Here is a 17,729-nt window from a genome sequence, read left to right as displayed (position 1 = left end):
GAGATGGATTTTTAAAATGGCACCTACCTGGTGCAGGCAAAATTGCCAGCTTCACGTGGTTCGGTTGATGTCTCATTTTACACTTCTAATAACCTGTGCATGTTTGCTACGGAGAGCTGGCATGCTTTCCTTGGCCAGGTCTGGAATCTGTCTCTGTGTATATTGGCTTGCACTGCCTAGGCTCAGTGGGAGACTGCAGCTATGAAACCGGCAGCAATTGCAGAGTTACTTCAACCATACTTAAAATGGTAAATTGATAATAGTTGCTGAGGTATTTTTTCAGAAGGCAGTTCTGCAGTCACAGATGGTAGGTCTAGTAGCAGCTGATTTTGGTTTTATCTGTGGGACATGGCGGCAGGTTTAGCAATTGTTTTGTGGATGAGGTTTAGCCATCGCCCTGCTGTTGCTTCTCCATGTCTTGCTGCGGATCCGTTTCTCCAGTTTCTTCTGCGACTGGGTTGCCACTTCGTCTCACTTGCCCCATCTCTTCTTGTAAAGCCAAGTATTTATGAAGCCACTTCTTCCATTCAGAAAAAAAGAGGATAGATACTTGAATTCGAGATGTTAGGGGCCGTAATGGCAGAGGCAGCTGGCCAGGAAGAAGAAAAGCGAGAGCTTACTGTTTTTATTTATATATTATTGGAAATTTTCAGTGGAGAAATAAAATGGAGGAAGGAAGGAAAGAAATACAAAACAAAAAGAGAAAAGTGCTTTAAACTGTGACAAAATACAATGTACGGGTATATAAATAGTATGATTATTCCAGTTAATATAAAATTATTAACAAATCATTATAATTTTTATAAATGCATTCAAAATATCATTATATTTATCTATATACAATCTGCATCTAAAAGCAATCAGTTCATATGTTGAGTTATCTTATATCCATTGATCTATGGTATTCTCTTTCCAATGAACCAATATCAGTCTTTTGGCTGCAGTAAAGGTGCAAAGACTCCATCTAAGTTGACCCGCTGTCAGACCCCATATTGTTGGCATATGGTTTAGGATAATATTATCATCTGACAATTTTTATCCCCTACCCCAGTAGTATTTATGCATCCTAATAGGTAAAGGTACGCCTGACCATTAGGTCCAGTCGTGGCTAACTCTGGGGTTGCGGCGCTCATCTCACTTTATTGGCCGAGGCAGCCGGCATAAAGCTTCCGGGTCATGTGGCCAGCATGACTAAGCCGCTTCTGGTGAACTAGAGCAGCGCCGTTTACCTTCCTGCCATAGCGGTACCTATTTATCTACTTGCACTTTGACGTGCTTTCGAACTGCTAGGTTGGCAGGAGCAGGGACCGAGCAACGGGAGCTCACCCCGTCACAGGGATTCGAACCGCCGACCTTCCGATCAGCAAGTCCTAAGCTCTGTGGTTTAACCCACAGCGCCACCTGCGTCCCTATGCATCCTAATACTTTCCTCCAAAAATTCGTAAGCTTTGGATATTGCATAAACATATGTTTCAAAGAATCATTTTCCCTATTACATCTCCAGCGACATGTTGTCGTAGATAATCCCTTTCTATATGAATGAAACAGAGTCCAATAAATTCTAAATGTTGTAAGGTGTGGTTTATAATCTCAAAACACATTTGCCACAGAAGCTAAAACCTTGTCCCACGGCTTGGGTGAAAGGAGGAACTAATTTGGCTTCCTGTGTCATGTTGAACCAGGTTAGCCTAACTTTTCTCAGGGTGTCTCAGGTTGTGTAGAAATGTTAACAGGAAATAATGGTTCCTTTCATTTAAGGACATCAGAAACAAATAGACCCAGAAACATTTAAGGACTTTTACACCTACTGGAAGGAAACGGAAGCAGAAGCTCAAGAAGTAAACCTGCCCCCCAGCGTGATAGAACGCTTAGACAAAAACGAATGTGTCTACAAGTTGTCGTCCTCTGTTAAAACGAACAAAGGAGTTGGGAAAATAGCCATGACTCAGAAGCGCTTGTTCCTTCTGACGGAAGGAGTCCGGCCCGGCTACCAAGAGATTGCAACTTTCAGGGACATAGAGGTGAGTGCGACGTAGACTCAGTAGCCGAATTCCCTAATTTTGAAGATATTTATTATACGACTGCAGATTTGGGGCTACCTTATATCCCAGTTGGTGGCCTTTAAAGAGGCCTTTTATATATTTATGTGCTTTAGGGCTGATGGTGGTATGCACAAGAAATAGTTGAGGCCATCCTAGATCTAAAACAGTCATTATCATCTTGTGTACGTGTTTGGCTTTTAACATCAGTTTTGCCACGCCAGAGTTTAATTTTTCGGGTCAGTTGTGTCTGGGGGCATGTTTGGCAACCTGTTCAGCGCTGGAAATTCTTGCCATCTCTTACTGGAACTCGCGTGCAAACTCTCCCACCCCCCAGTATTTTAATAATATCGCATACAATACAATCCAGGGGGCTCTGTTCCAGGTTTGGAGAACCTTTGGCCATCTGGGTGTTGCTGCACTTCAGTTCCCATCAGCCCCAGCAAGCATAGCCAATGGCCAGGCATGATGGAATTTGTAGTTCAGCAACATCTGGAAGGCTGGTGGTTTCTCCCCACCTATGCTACTGTGACCATTGTTTGTTTAAAGCAGCCATGGCCAAACTTGGCCCTCCAGCTGTTTTGGGACTACAATTCCCATCATCCCTGACCACTGATCCTGTTAGCTAGGGATGATGGAGTTGTAGTCCCAAAAACAAGCTGGAGGGCCAAGTTTGGCCATGCTTGGTTTAGAGAAAAGCAAGTCTCTGGAAAGAGCTTAGAATCCGAGGAACTGAAAAAGTTACGGGGAAGGGATTTGGAGGAGACGGCTGTGTAGCTGTACTTTGCCTCAGTTCAGTTTTAAGTTCTAATTTCTCCGTCTTCTCCCACTGCCCCCAAACCCAGGAAGTGAAGAGTACGACAGTTGCTTTCCTGCTTCTCCGGATTCCCACCCTAAAGATAAAAGCCATGTCCAAAAAGGAGGTTTTCGAAGCAAATCTTAAATCTGAATGTGACCTGTGGCACTTGATGGTGAAGGAGATGTGGGCTGGGAAGAAAATGGCGGATGATCACAAGGTCTGGCACTTTGAATTGGCAGTCAAAATACGTTTTGTATTGTCAAAAGAAAAGTTTTGTATGCTTTTGCTATCTCGTTGACTTTCCAAATTCCCATGTTTCGTTCGCCTTCAGTTGTAAAAGATTAATTATTAGAGAAGTGAAGTGACCAATTTTGCCAAGACTGCAGCCATCGTTACAAAAACCACGATACTGTTGATGAATGTGCCTGACCTCTTCTGTATCCATATTTTAAACAACTGTTTTATTGTATGGCTTCCTTGGCGCACATTTCAACCAGATTCTGGATGGATTGGTGCAATCGGTTTTTACTGTTAATGGGATGGTAGTTTAAGAAGAAGAAGAGGAAGAGTTTGGATTTGATATCCCGCTTTATCACTACCCGAAGGAGTCTCAAAGCGGCTAACATTCTCCTTTCCCTTCCTCCCCCACAACAAACACTCTGTGAGGTGAAGTCTCTCAGCTCACCTGTGAGGTGAGCTGAGAGACTTCAAAGAAGTGTGACTAGCCCAAGGTCACCCAGCACCTGCATGTGGAGGAGCAGGGAGGCGAACCCGGTTCACCAGATTACGAGTCTACTACTCTTAACCACTACACCACACTGGCTCCCTCTTTAAGGTCCTGAAGGAAAGTATTTCCTCCCCTAAACTTAATAAGTAAATAAACAAACACTTCATATTGTTAGATTGAATTTGGTAATGTGATTATATAGAATATTGCATTATGCACACATGCAAAGCCGAATGGAATGATCATGGACATACACATTGGGAGATAAGCATGGGCTTTTTCTTAAAACAAAAGGAACAGAAGGCAAAAAGCAAGTATTATGATTATTTATTGAATCTATATACCGCCCTATACCCGGAGGTCTCAGGGCGGTTCACAGAACATAATGGCTTCTTTTCATTTTGTCCCCTAGGACCCTCAATATATTCAACAAGCACTTACGAACGTTCTCCTGATGGATGCAGTCGTGGGTGTATTGCAGTCCTCTAAGATCATTTATGCTGCTTCCAAGCTATCTTACTTTGACAAGATGAAGAACGAAGGTGAGCTGGTTTGTGGCTTAAATGCTCCTGCTAGAACCGTTGTTCTGTATATAAGAGCGTTGTCCAGAACTCTGTTGGTTCAAGGCATCTCCAATCATGCACCAAGCCCAGGAATACCTAGGGGCCAGAGTACATTGTGTCAGAGTTTGACTGCACCCAAAGGCCCAGGGCTAATAGTGGGAGGAGCAGAATAATAATAAATAATAATAATAAATTTTATTTATATCCCACCCTCCCCAGCCGAAGCTAGGCTCAGGGCGGCTAACAACAATAAAATAATACAACATTCTAAAATCATTTCATTATAAAATTAATTCAAATTGAATTGATGGCAACCATTGAGCTAGAGTTCTGTGAAGATTGCCAAAGGAGGGAGTCAGGCTGTGCCCTGGCCAAAGGCTTGGTGGAACAGCTCTGTCTTGCAGGCCCTGCGGAAAGATGTCAAGTCCCACAGGGCCCTAGTCTCTTGTGGCAGAGTGTTCCACCAGATCGGAGCTACAGCTGAAAAAGTCCTGGCTCTAGTTGGGGCCAGCCTAACCTCTCTGTGGCCTGGGACCTTCAAGATGTTTTTGTTTGAAGACCGTAAATTCCTCTGTGGGACATACCAGGAGAGGCAGTCCTGTAGGTATGAGGGTCCTAGGTCGTATAGGGCTTTGAAGGTTAAAACCAGCACCTTAAACCTGATCCTGTACCCCACTGGGAGCCAGTGCAGCTGGTCTAGCACCAGGTGAATGTGATCCCGCGGCGAGGACCCTGTAAGGAGTCTCACAATGGCATTCTGCACCTGCTGGAGTTTCTGGGTCAGTCTCAAGGGCAGCCCCATGTAGAGCAAGGTACAATAATCCAGTCTGGAGGTGACCGTCGCGTGGATCACAGTGGCTAGGTCAGGGCGAGAGAGATAAGGAGCCAACTGCTTAGCTTGGCGGAGATGGAAAAATGCCGCCTTTGTTATAGCTGCTATCTGCGCCTCCATGGAAAGGGAGGTGTCGAAGATTACACCCAAACTCTTAACGGACGGCGCTGGCACTAATTGCGCCCCCGCAAGAGATGCTGGGACCTGTTGTGTGACTATTCCGACTGCCTTCCAAACGGACTTCTGTTTTCGTTCTGTGACTGGCCTTTATTTCTTCAGGCATTTGCATGGGTTTTTCCTCCTGGGCCTGACAGTAACTTTGAAAAACAACAACATGTATTTGTCTGCTCTTCTTCAGTGCCCATGATGGTCCCCAAAACTACAAGAGAAACGCTCAAGCACAAGATTAATCCGTCAGCTGGGGAAACTTTCCCACAAGCAGTAGAAGTCTTACTTTACACACCAGGTATGGAATACTGTATTCCTGGAAGGGGTGCATGTGTGTCAGGGAACAATTGGAGTTGGTGGCACTCGGTGACATTACAGCACCCCAGTGTGTTGGGATGGGGTATGTTGGCTTCTTAACCAGTTGGGGTAGATAACAGAAAGAGGCATCCTGGTGAGATACATGGCCGAGGTGAGGAGGCAATAAGAACTCTGGTGTCCTCATTCCAAGGCCAAATATTTATCTCACTAAAAAGGGACGCAGGTGGCGCTGTGGTCTAAACCACTGAGCCTCCTGGGCTTGCCGATTGGAAGGTTGGCGGTTCGAATCCCCGCAACGGGGTGAGCTCCCGTTGCTCGGTCCCAGCTCCTGCCAACCTAGCAGTTCAAAAGCATGCCAGTGCAAGTAGATAAATAGGTACCGCTCCGGCGGGAAGGTAAACAGTGTTTCTGTGCACTCTGGTTTCCATCAAAGTATATTCTGTTGTGCCAGAAGCGGTTTAGTCATGCTGGCCACATGACCTGGAAAGCTGTCTGTGGACAAACACCGGCTCCCTCGGCCTGAAAGCGAGATGAGCGCCGCAACCCCATAGTCGCCTTTGACTGGACTTAACAGTCCAGGGGTCCTTTACCTTTTACCTTTATTTATCTCACTATTCTGTGTAGGCTAAATCAGGGTTTCCCTTAACTGGGTCTCCAGTTGTTTTGGACTACAATTCCGATCAGTGGTAAGCCACTGGTCCTGCTAGCTAGGGATGATGGGATTTGTAGTCCAAAGAAGAAAAAGCTGAAGACACAAGTTTGGAAAACCCTGAGCTAAATGACACATGACAGAGTAGTTCAGGAGTGAATACCATCCTGCAGTGGTTCTCAGAGGCTGCGGCAGAAAAGGATGACATTCAAGGACAATCAAAGGAACATATAAGCATTTCAGTGTAGTATAGCATGGTATCAAAATAATTTATTTTCGTTATGCAACCAGAAAAAGTGTTTCTTCTCTTTGTGCTCCTCCCAGTCTAGAAAGTGCCAGTACTTTAAGCTGAAGAGTGGATCTTGTAATCACCACCTGTGTTGGAAATAGCTCAAGAGCAGGTCTTCCGTGTAAAGCTGATGGATTGAAACCTGCATCCTCGGCTCTGTTAAGCTTTGTAAAATACAGGGACTGTCTTGAACAAAAACACAGTGAAAAAGGTAACAGCTGAGGGAGACGTTAATAGGCATCAGAAATACAGCTGCTCTTCAGCGTTCCCCAGTAACCCAATCTGTAAGATGGCATAGCCAGATGTATACTCTTAGATAGTACATTGCTCGATAATGTATTTGGTTCAAACGTATTTTATATCAAGTGTGTCACTGTTTCCTCCTTCCAACGCTTAGGGCAACTTGATCCAGCAGAAAAGCATGGGGATGCCCACCCAAAATTATGGTGTGCCTTAAATGAGGGGAAGGTGGTCGTGTTCGATGCATCTACGTGGTCCATACAGCACTATCTTAAAGTAGGAAACTCTAAACTGGTAAGCAACACTGTGCAAGTACCGCATAATTTTTAATTTGCTAGCAAAAAGTATTGAAACGCACATGGGCGTTTTGGCTTTTCAAGCTTTTCCATCCTTTTAGTTTTTGCTTTGGTAGATGTGAGTTGTAGTGGGGTTTCTTCTGTTTCATTGTTATTTATGTGACAATATATTCTGTCCAGATATACTGTATCAGGAAATCCAGGGAATGGCGCAGAAGGAAAACCACCTGTGTTTTCTTCTTGGTGGCTAGCTGCTAATGAAATTGACGCACACTGTTTAGAATTCTTCAAGGCTTCACTGAGAGATGGGGGCAGAGAGATACTGCCGGGAGGACCTGAGAGGCTCAAGTTTCTAAGCAGCATATATCAGAAAGGGGTACAGGTGTTTCCTTAAGTTCAGTAGAGACAGATGCTTCTCCTCCCTCAGAGAACAGTGTTTGGGATAGGGAACTGCCCATCCAAGAGACTCAAGCTTACAGACAGTTTAGTGGAATTTCACCTCTGGAAAACATTGGTGTCTCTTTCAGAATCATCAAGGCTTTTCAGGGATTTAACGTTTTGGTGTGATATTGAGAGCTTCCATGTTGCAGTGATATAGTCTTGCTGAGTATTTCTTCTTCTTCTTACAAATGCAGAATTGTATGGTAATGGTGGAACAAAGCCAAGTCTGGATCGGTTCTCAGGACTCCATTATTTATTTGATCAATACCCACAGCATGTCTTGCAATAAGCAGCTGAACGACCATCGCTCCGAAGTTGTGGACATCATTGTGAAAAATGGAGATAGCAGCTCCAGGTCAGCTGAATATATAGTATGGCAGGTTCTCTTGTTCAAAGACCAACTGGGATTGTATCCTGAGTGTAAGGGTCCAGGAGAGAGAGAGAGAGAGAGAGAGAGAGAGAGAGAGAGAGACTTCTATTGGTGGACCCTCTTTTTTTCAAAGTGTTTCCCTCAAAAGGGGACTATGATATGCTGCCAAAAACCAAACTGTGAACCTACTGATAAGCAGTTGCTTGAGGAATTTCTGAGCCCCTGTTTCTTAGGACCTCTTCTTTTCAGCCCACCTCTAGGTGAAAAATGGAGAGCAGCTTTGAATTTATTTCCCCCCAAACCTGGAGGACACAGAAATTATTAACAAAGCTTAGTGAAAACTATTGTTGGAATACAAGGGGGTAGCTTTACAACCGTGCAGTCTCAGCATGTGGGGAAAATTTTAGTGAGAAGTTCATTTTTTTTTAACCCAATGAAGCCAAATGTCCAAGTATGAGGAATTTCATGGGGAAGGAAAAGGAAGCACAGTAAAAGGGTTGCACATGAGAGCTGTGGGAACTACAACCATTCATGGCTTTTGCGAGAGAAGCTGGATGATGCACCAGTTTGTAAAACATTTCTGTTCTCTTGTGCATGTCTGGGTATCTACTTGGAATATTTCACCTATAAATTTTAAGTGAAAAACAGAGACGGGGAGCCTGCAGTCCTCTTGTCGTCCTGCATTACAAAATCCCTGACTCCTGGTCATGCTGGTTGTGGCTGATTGGGAGGTGAAGTCCAATAATTTCTGGAGGTCCAAAGGTTCCCTTGCCCCGAGGTAGTGGCTGGTTCTCTCCTGTCGCCTGCAGAACTTTCTAATCCATGAGATGTGGCAAAATAGCAAGAAAACTCCTTGCGAAGAGATGAGCTTAGAAAATGTACGAAATTCATCTTCCAGTCACATTTTCGCCTTTTGTCCAGGTGGATGTTGGGGAGGCATGAGCACATTTGAAATAAGAGCAGTCCAGTTTGGATGACACCAGGTTTGAGCTGAGGTCTTAGTTCCCAAAGCTGGTTCCTCAGTAGTAGTAGTAGTAGTGTGTGTGTGTGTGTGTGTGTGTGTGTGTGTGTGTGTCTCAATATCTAATTCATGAGATCGGATATAGTAGGCTATTTTACGGATATAAACAGCAGCGGAGCCCTAAAGCAGGAGAAGTGTTATTGGACAAGTTTTAGTTCACTCCCTCTGCATTGCATTGAAGGGAGGCTAGAATCTAGATACCACAAAACTTGGAATGTGATTTTTTTTTAGCTTAAAAGCAGGAAGGGTAAAGGTAATGTTTGAAGACTGAACAACACACACCACACACACACACACACACACACACACACACACACACACACGCACACACACACACACTGACTTTTCTGGGAGATAATGACTCATGAATAGAATTACATGTTGTTACCTCAACCACAGTACAGTGGTACCTCGGTTTTTGAACGTCTCGGGAAGTCGAATGTTTCGGTTTTCGAACATCGAAAACCTGAAAGAAACTGCTTCGGTTTTTGAATGCTTTTTGGAAGTCGAATGTGCCACATGGCTTCCGTATTGAATCTTGCGTAAGTAAATGCTTCGGTTTTCGAACGTTTTTGAACTTGAGCGGTCTTCTGGAATGGATTATGTTCGAAAACCGAGATACCACTGTATTAATTTTTATGTCGACCTTTTAAATCTTTTTGTAACACATGTCCTAACATCATGTACTTTCCTTGTGCATGCGCAGTGAGGCCTGTTCTTGCAGCGTGGACGGGACAGTGATTATGTGGGACATCAGCACCTTGAAAGTCAACCACAGATTCCAGCTGCCCTGTGAAACTCTGACTGCTATCAAATTCCACAGTAACAGGCTTTGGTGCTGTAAGTTTCCTGTGTCTTCATCTACCTGAAAAGAATGTAATTTAAAAGGAAGAGGGTGGGGAAGCCATATCTGACTTTGATTCATAAGAAATCAGCCACCTTCAGCCTTCACCTGCTCTTTCTTGGAGACCTTCAGCCAAATGCTTATAATAACTTTAGCGGACTACAGATGAAACCATGGGACTGATTAATTTAAATTTCATTTCTGGGAAGACTCTTCCTTGCTGCAAATGTAGGCATGTTGTTTCAATGCTTTGTTGTCAGAAGCATTTCTCTGCATTAGGAAGAGAGCTCAGCTGGTGCTCATGAACCTGACAAACTCCTATCAGAAACAGGAGTTTTCCTAACAGCGTTGGTATTTCCCTTCAATGCTTAATAGGAAGAAGGCAGCACCAGAAAATAGGGGGAGCCCCAAAAGGTGCAGTGAACCAGATTAGGGTCCCAAACATGTTCTCTTTTCTTTCCTGTGAATCATTTACAGTGGTACCTCTAGTTACTAACTTAATTTGTCCCAGAGGTCTGTTTTCAACCTGAAACTGTTCTTAACTAGAGGCGTCCTTTTACTAATGGGGCCTCTTGCTGCCGCTGTTCCGCCGGCACACAATTTCTGTTCTCATCCAGGGGCAAAGTTCTCAACTCAAGGTACCGTATTTTTCGCTCTATAGGACACACTCCCCCCCCCTCCAAAAATTAAGGGGAAATGTGTGTGCATCCTATGGAGCGAATGCAGGCTCCCTGGCTTCAGCAATAGCAACGCAAAGCCTCTGAAGCGCAGAGGGAGCGCTCCCTCCACGCTCCGGAGGCTACGTGTTGCTTTCGCTGAAGCCTGGAGAGCTAGAGGGGTCGGTGCGCACCGACCCCTCGCTCTCCAGGCTTCAGGGATAGCCGCCTGAAGCCTTTGGAGTGCAGCGGGACATCGTGCTGCACTCCGAAGGCTTCGGGTTCCATTTGCTGAAGCCGGGAGAGCAAGACTCCTGGCTTCAGCAGAGAGGGGGAGCTGCGCAGCGCCCCTTCAGCGAAGCGGGAGGAGAAATGGAAGGGGCTCCATTTCTCCTGCCGCTTAGCTGAAGGGGCACTGAGCAGAGAGGGGGAGAATTTTTTCCCTCTTGTTCGCCCCCTCTAAAACAAGGTGCGTCCTATGGTTGGGTGCGTCCTATAGAGCGAAAAATACGGTAACTTTTCCAGGTTAGCAGAGTCTGTAACCTGAAGCGTTTGTAACCGAGACGTTTATAACTCGAGGTGCCACTGTATATCCTTTTGCTAAACTATTCCATAGTTAAGAATATTAGTGTTAAGGTTAGAAACAGAAATACAAGGTGTGACCGGAAAGTTGGGTGAATGGTCACAGAAATCGGACAGAAATCTGATACAATGCACCATTGACAATGTTCGTAGAACTTTTGGAAACTTCTGGAGAAGCCCTCTTTTCATACTGCTTTCAGTTCCCTCGTCACAGCAGCTTGGACATGTGAAATGTTGGGAAATCTGTGCCTTTTCAGGGCAGATTTCAGTTTTGGAAAAAGAAAGAAATTTGGTGGAGCCGGATCGGGAAAATATGGAGGGTGGGACAACTCAGTAACCTCAGGAACTATTTCACATGGGATATGAAATCCTTTTGCCATCCTTCAGATGGCCAAACTCTGATCCCGCATCAATAACTCTTCAACTCTGTTGTCATTTGCCGCTGTTCTGCTTGTTGACGGTCTGCCAGACTGAGGGTCATCTTCAGTGGTTTGCCGCCTGTTATGCCTATCGGGTGGTTGCTTGAGAGCGAACAGGCAAGATCCCTCACTGGTCTTTTCAAAAGCTTTATTATTGGTGCAAAGCATTTACAGTGCAGAACGCCTAAACTCCACGTCTTCCTCAGTCACTAGCAGAATCTGAGAGTGGGCAGTCCTTAAACTTTCCCCAGCAGAGTAGTTTCTTGACCCCCAGCCGACGCCTCCCCTCTCTGCGTGAAAACCTACTGCACAGGGAAGGCTTGGGTAAAGGGGGACGTCCCTCCTCCCCTCTTTGCTCAGGCACGGTGCCTTGGCTCTTCCTTGCATCCTCCGAGCCCTGCAGCTCTTCCCCACTAGAGGCGTGGCTTCCTTCCTCCGCTGAGGAGGTGCTGCTTCCCACGATCTTTGGGGGCTCTCTGTAATCCAGCTGCCTTTCCCCCTCTCGCCTCTGAGCTGATGGCAGTTCCCTGACACCTCCCTTCACGGAAATGCTTAAACCACTCATACGCTGTCTTTCGGGTTACAGCTTCATCTCCGTACACAATTGTGAGCATTTCGTGGGTTTCCGATGCCAATTTACCCCATTTGAAACAGAATTTCATATTGACTCTCTTCTCTGTTTTCAGTCACAACGCACTGCACTACTAACATCGCAAGGGATCTTTGCCTTAGGAGAGCGAGAAAAATTCTCCGGGATGACTCACACCCCGGCCATCACCTCTTTAATCTTCTGCCCTTGGGCAGGAGATATAGAAGTATAATCAGCTGTACCAACAGGCTAAAAAATAGCTTCTATCCATGGGTTGTTAGGCTGTTGAACGGAAAATAACATAGCGAAATTGACTTGCGAGGTGGTGTGTTGTTTGATAAGAGATTGAGTGTGTGGGTGTGGGGGAGGGAGTCTCGTTTAATTTCATTGTACACAGGTTGTACAATGACAATAAAGGTATTATTATTATTACTAAACAACCCCCAGGTTGGACAGGTCATGGCCAAGAGTTTAGACTAAATGTGATCCACCTGGAGAAGGAACTGGAGAACCACTCCAGTATTTTGCCAAGAAGAAAGTGAGAGTTTCCAAGGCATGCTCTGGTTCATGGGGTCACGGAGAGTCGAACATGACTAAGACGACTAAACAACATCAAAACAACTGCCACATGAACGTAGGCCGTCAAATAAATGCTGAGACACATGTCCCTATGGTAGCTGAGATACAGACAGACACCTCCCACATGTCTCTGTGAATCTGGCAGTTCCAGTTATCACGTACAGGGGTGATTCACCCTACTTTTCGGTCATGCCTTGTATTTACTTATTTAGTGTAAAGGATCCATGCACCACCATCTTCATTTCTGCTTTAATGAGACAATGATATCTTTGTTACTAAGCGCTTTATGAATGTTTGTTTTAAGGTATAGGGAGCTGTATTCTTGTCCTCTCAACAAATGGTATTATTCGGCAAAGGGTACAAATGGAAGACAACGTGAGAGCTATGCCCTTCCTCTGTTTCCAGTTGTTCCCCGAGGTATGTAACAGTAGATTGTGGCAGTCGATTTGTTACTACCACCTTAACCTAGACGTGCTAGACAATCCTTTGCATTAATATGAGTATTCTCCTGTCTTTCTCTTCGCTTTTGCCTTAGAGTGAGCAAGTGCTGGCATCATGTTCAGCGAGCACTGAGTTGTATTTCTGGAACATGACTGATCTCTCGACACCCTCTCAAAAGATCAGCTTGCAAGACTGCTCAGAGATCACGTGTATGATGAAAGTTAAAAACCAGGTAAATCGGATGCAAAGGAACTCTGTTTGCCTCTTGTGGCTTATTCAGTGATCTCAGCTATGATACAGAAGTCCGTCTAGGTTTATGCAAGAGCTGCTTGCTAACTCCATTGAATTGTGGTTCATTGAATTAACTTCTCCCCTCTCTATAATTACAAGCTGCTTTTGAAGCTCCTCTCAGATTTGCCACATCACAAATCTAAAGTTCGGTTCGGCTCATGGATTTGGTTTCAGGGATCTTAAGCTACAATCCTCTCATTGTTTAATGAACCAGCCACACTTGGAAAGTCTTTTTTTGTATTTTTCCTTCAAGGACTCCAGAATGGCATTGCGTAGCTTTTTCATGACGCATCCAGAATTAGTGAAGGCAAAATGGTGTGTTCTGTCATTTATCAGTTTGCTTGTATCTGACAGCCTGTGGATAACCATACTCTCCCCTTCCTAGTTATAACTACCAACTATTTATAATTTACTTACAATGGAGTGGGCTGTCTCAAATACCTTATTTTAATTTAAATAACAATTACCGTACTACTCCGTGTATAAGACCAGGTTTTTTTCTGTAAAATTTATGTTTAAAAGTTGGGGTCATCTTATACATGGATAGTGCATAGGGTGGACGTTTAATTGGTTGTTGCTGCGGCTGTCAGCGGCTTTTGGGCGTCTTATGGTCATTGCATCAATGGCCGGTGTTGATTGGCTGGCGCTGTGGTAATAAGGGCGGGTGATTGGCAGCTTCTGCCAGTCAAGAGGCGGATTTTGTGATGCGTGTTGGTGAGCGGTTTTTGGCACCCCCCCCCAAAAAGGTCAACAACCCTGGGTAACCCCCCAAGCTCAACAACTCTGTGCCATCTCCCCCCATTTTCTTAAATTAGAGCCCCCCAAAATAGGGGGTGTCTTATACATGAAAAAGTACGGTAATATAATATACCGTATAAAAGTACGGTAATATACGGTGATGCTAGCTGACATGGTTACTAAATAAAAAAATTCCTTCCAGTAGCACCTTAAAGACCAAGTAAGTTAGTTCTTGGTATGAGCTTTCGTGTGCATGCACACTTCTTCAGATTCTTCAGATTCTTCTTCTTGTATCTGAAGAAGTGTGCATGCACACGAAAGCTCATACCAAGAACTAACTTAGTTGGTCTTTAAGGTGCTATTGGAAGGAATTTTTTTATTTTGACTATGGCAGACCAACACGGCTACCTATCTACAAATGGTTACTAAATGTTAAACTTCACTTGGTTATGCAGCTAAGATGTTGAGTTGATCCATATTACTATGTAGTTCTCTGTTTTCCTGTTTCAACAAAACATCTCAGAAAAGTATGTTGAGGCATTAAAGATGAGATATATATTTGTGTCTCCTGAAGGTGATCACATCTGCCAAAATAAGTTGGGCATTAGTACTTGTATTAATAAATTAGCTATTAGTCACCAGTTTGAGGTCTCCCCCATCTCCTTTCTTGCAGCTGCTTCTGTTACTGCTGGAATAAATGATTAAAATAATGCATATTTACATGCACAATGGAAATACAGTATTTTGTTTTAAAAGGACGTGTTTGCCTTTCAGATATGGGTTGGCGGCAGAGGTCTTTCTCAAGGCAAAACCAAAGGAAAGATCTATGTGGTTGATGTGGAAAAGAAAACAGTGGAGAAAGAATTGGTTGGGCACATCGACACGGTGAAAGCTCTTTGCTCAGCAGAGGACAGATACGTTCTTAGCGGCTCTGGAAAGGAAGAAGGGAAGATAGCAATCTGGAAGGTTGAATAAAGTTTAGTGTTTCAGTTTTGTTTAATTCAGTTTTTAAGGCTGGGCACAGAGAGCCCGTTGGCTTCAGTCTTGTGTGTATCTTGTTCTTCCTTCAATGTTTTAACTTATCAGATCACTTTTCAGGGTAATTGTTCTAGAATTTCTGTTCTAGAATAGCAGAAGTAAATTTATATTATGACCGTGAATACACTGAGTAAGAAACTTGAAAATGCACTAGGAAATCATTGAATGAGTCTTTAATATCAAATTGTAGATACCAGCTGAAGTTTATTATTTGCTGCGTTGTAGGATCAATGGCACCTTGTTCAGACAGCGTAATCGGGTTCTGTGCTTCCTGAATGACAAACCGTTGCAGTGCAATTAATCCGTTAAGCTTAGAAGGGTGAATGATGACTATTGCCCTTAAGACTATATAGGGTCTTTTAAATGGGATAAGTTGGTTGACAGAGACCTGTCTTTTCCTGGCTTACCGTTGTTGATCTCAAGACTCGTTCCAGGTTGAGTTACTCCACTGAGAATGAATGAGGATGCTTTTGCAAGAAGGGAGGTTCTCACTACACTGTAGAGATCACTATAGTAAAATATAAGCTTTTCCCGCCCAAGGTGCTGCAGTCACGAGACTTTTCCACTAGCACTAGTGCATTGAAGAAATTTCCCCTTCTGAGGATTGTGGTTACTTGCTGATCTGAAAGTAAATTGTAAATCAGGTTCTCAACTCCCTAAAAGTGGGACTGCTGCTTTCTTTGTTTATACGCTTAACACACTCCAGTGAGATGGAATAATTTTATATTGTACCTTAATTTTCAAAGGTGCTCCCATTTATTTGCGAACATAAGCTATGCCACTCCTCCCTTTTCAAATGCTCTTACTTCCCGCAGCTTTTCAAAAAGTTTGTAAGTTGCATTGCCAGGTGCATCACACAAAATGCCGACTTGAAGCAACTGGTGCTCTGATATGTTTCCCTTCAACAGACATTCACACCAGGAGTCCTTACTCACAAATGAGTCATTCCCCTGCCATTTTTTTGATATTTATAGCTGAAATGTAAATAAGCAATTCTGTCTTCCAACTTTTTAACATATAAAGCAATTACATAGAGAGCCTGAAGGAAACTTTTGATGGCCTTAACTTTCGTATTGGGATAGTGTGTTGGATAGCGTTGTAAAGACAGAAATGTTTGCTATTTTTGTAAACAGTTTAATAAAAGATTGAAGTGTTACAAATTGCTAATTTCATATACCCTGTGAGTAACAGAAGGATTTTTATCTACTAATAAAACCATGCCTTTTTTGAGTAGCTGAAGCTAACCTTTCATTTTCTTAGCTACTGAAAAATCTGTACTGAATGTAACGGGTTGGGATAGCGAATACACAGATCGGCTTGAGAAGGACGGGATTCATACTTCAGCTGACATCAAACATCTGTATCCATACACATCTGGAAACTGTGACTTTTGTATTGCACTGCCATCTCTACCTCTAAGAGGAGCAGATTTCTCCAGCAAATTAAAAATAAAGGGTAAAAGGATCCCTGTCGTGGTCCAGTCTTGGTCGACTCTCGGGTTGTGGCGCTCATCTCTCTTTACTGGCCGAGGGAGCCGGCGTACAGCTTCTGGGTCATGTGGCCAGCATGACTAAGCCGCTTCTGGCGAACCAGAGCAGCGAATGGAAATGCCGTTTACCTTCCCGCCGGAGTGGTACCTATTTATCTACTTGTACTTTGGCGTGCTTTTGAACTGCTAGGTGAGCAGGAGCAGGGACCGAGCAACGGGAGCTCACCCCATCGCGGGGATTCAAACCGCCGACCTTCTGATCGACAAGTTCTAAGCTCTGTGGTTTAACCCACAGTGCCACCCACATCCCTTCCAGCAGATTGCAGCAGTGCAAAAGTTAACGCATTAAGATAAATGGTAGCATTAAGATAAATTAAACGTTGTAAACAAGTTTTGATGGTGTAACAATGGATTACCGAATGGTTTAGTTCATATAAAATATGCAGGGGTGTATTGTATGCACAATGAACCATGGAAAGAGAAGAAGGGAAGTAATTGTTTTAAGGTCTAAGTGAATATTTTGAAATGTAAATTATACAGCCTTTTTGTAGACCACCACCAAGTGAAATTTAACAAGCCACCTGAATTATTAGCAGCCAGCCTTTCAAAGATAAGTAGTACACAGCTGTTGTGACTTTCCTTCTTCATTTTCGAACTCTGATAGCATCGGAGTTTTGAGCCAAAGAAGCATTTGTGCTGATTCGTACTCGTGTTGCTTGCATCAAATGAAAGGACATATTCTAGGCAGCACCAGCAATGGACACAGCAGTCGCTGTTCTGCTCACCGTTTGGTTGTGCTGATCGGCTGAGACACAGCTCTTGAGGTTTGCAGTGTAAGAAGGTGCACCGGGGACAGCAAATGTGTCAAACTGCTACTGGGCACTTTCTGTATTGCTCACTAAGCTGGGCACAGCATCCTCCACAACACTCCTTGCAATACAAGGGCCTTGCGGCCGGTCTCTGCCATCCTTTTCAGTGCAGGGAGCAAAGTAAAGAGAAGCTTTGGTGCTCCAGTAGGTGCTGGAGAAAGGACATAAGCAAAGCCTTGCTGAATTTATTGATAAGATTCCCCTCCCACCTTTCCTCCAGGGAGCTGTATCTGCTGGCATGTATCACCCCCTCCCCATCTTAACCTCACAACACCCCTGTGAGGTAGAGACAGTGGCTGGTCCAAGGTCACCCAATGAGCTTCTTGACTGAATAGGGAGTGGCTCCCCATCCTATTCCCCCGGGAAGCAATACAGAGAGGCAGCGGTCCTTGCTTACTAATGCTCCAGTAATTGGCATTCAATAGCGTGCCATACTGTCTCC

The 17,729-nt window shown here is 44.2% G+C and overlaps 1 protein-coding gene across 6 annotated transcripts in view; it reads left to right on the top strand.

The window, feature by feature from the left end:
* DENND3 (DENN domain containing 3) overlaps window positions 1–16,394 on the top strand; it is a 49,495-nt gene extending 33,101 nt beyond the window's left edge. For 3 of the 6 annotated variants that reach the window (XM_083516545.1, XM_083516544.1, XM_083516543.1), the window contains 10 exons: window positions 1,759–2,021; window positions 2,885–3,055; window positions 3,978–4,107; window positions 5,319–5,426; window positions 6,782–6,918; window positions 7,556–7,716; window positions 9,459–9,592; window positions 12,726–12,838; window positions 12,957–13,094; window positions 14,666–16,394. In XM_083516545.1, coding sequence (XP_083372671.1) covers window positions 1,759–2,021; window positions 2,885–3,055; window positions 3,978–4,107; window positions 5,319–5,426; window positions 6,782–6,918; window positions 7,556–7,716; window positions 9,459–9,592; window positions 12,726–12,838; window positions 12,957–13,094; window positions 14,666–14,866 — 1,556 coding nt within the window. In that variant the 3' untranslated portion in view covers window positions 14,867–16,394. The remainder of the gene's footprint in view (window positions 1–1,758; window positions 2,022–2,884; window positions 3,056–3,977; window positions 4,108–5,318; window positions 5,427–6,781; window positions 6,919–7,555; window positions 7,717–9,458; window positions 9,593–12,725; window positions 12,839–12,956; window positions 13,095–14,665) is intronic. The other 3 variants (XR_014529071.1, XR_014529072.1, XR_014529073.1) reach the window with 2 other exon arrangements.
* The last annotated feature ends 1,335 nt before the right edge of the window (window positions 16,395–17,729 follow it).

This window comes from Podarcis liolepis, assembly GCF_965112155.1.
Source record: "Podarcis liolepis genome assembly, chromosome: 8".
Lineage (NCBI taxonomy): Eukaryota > Metazoa > Chordata > Lepidosauria > Squamata > Lacertidae > Podarcis > Podarcis liolepis.
This window is presented reverse-complemented; position numbering and strand designations above follow the sequence as displayed.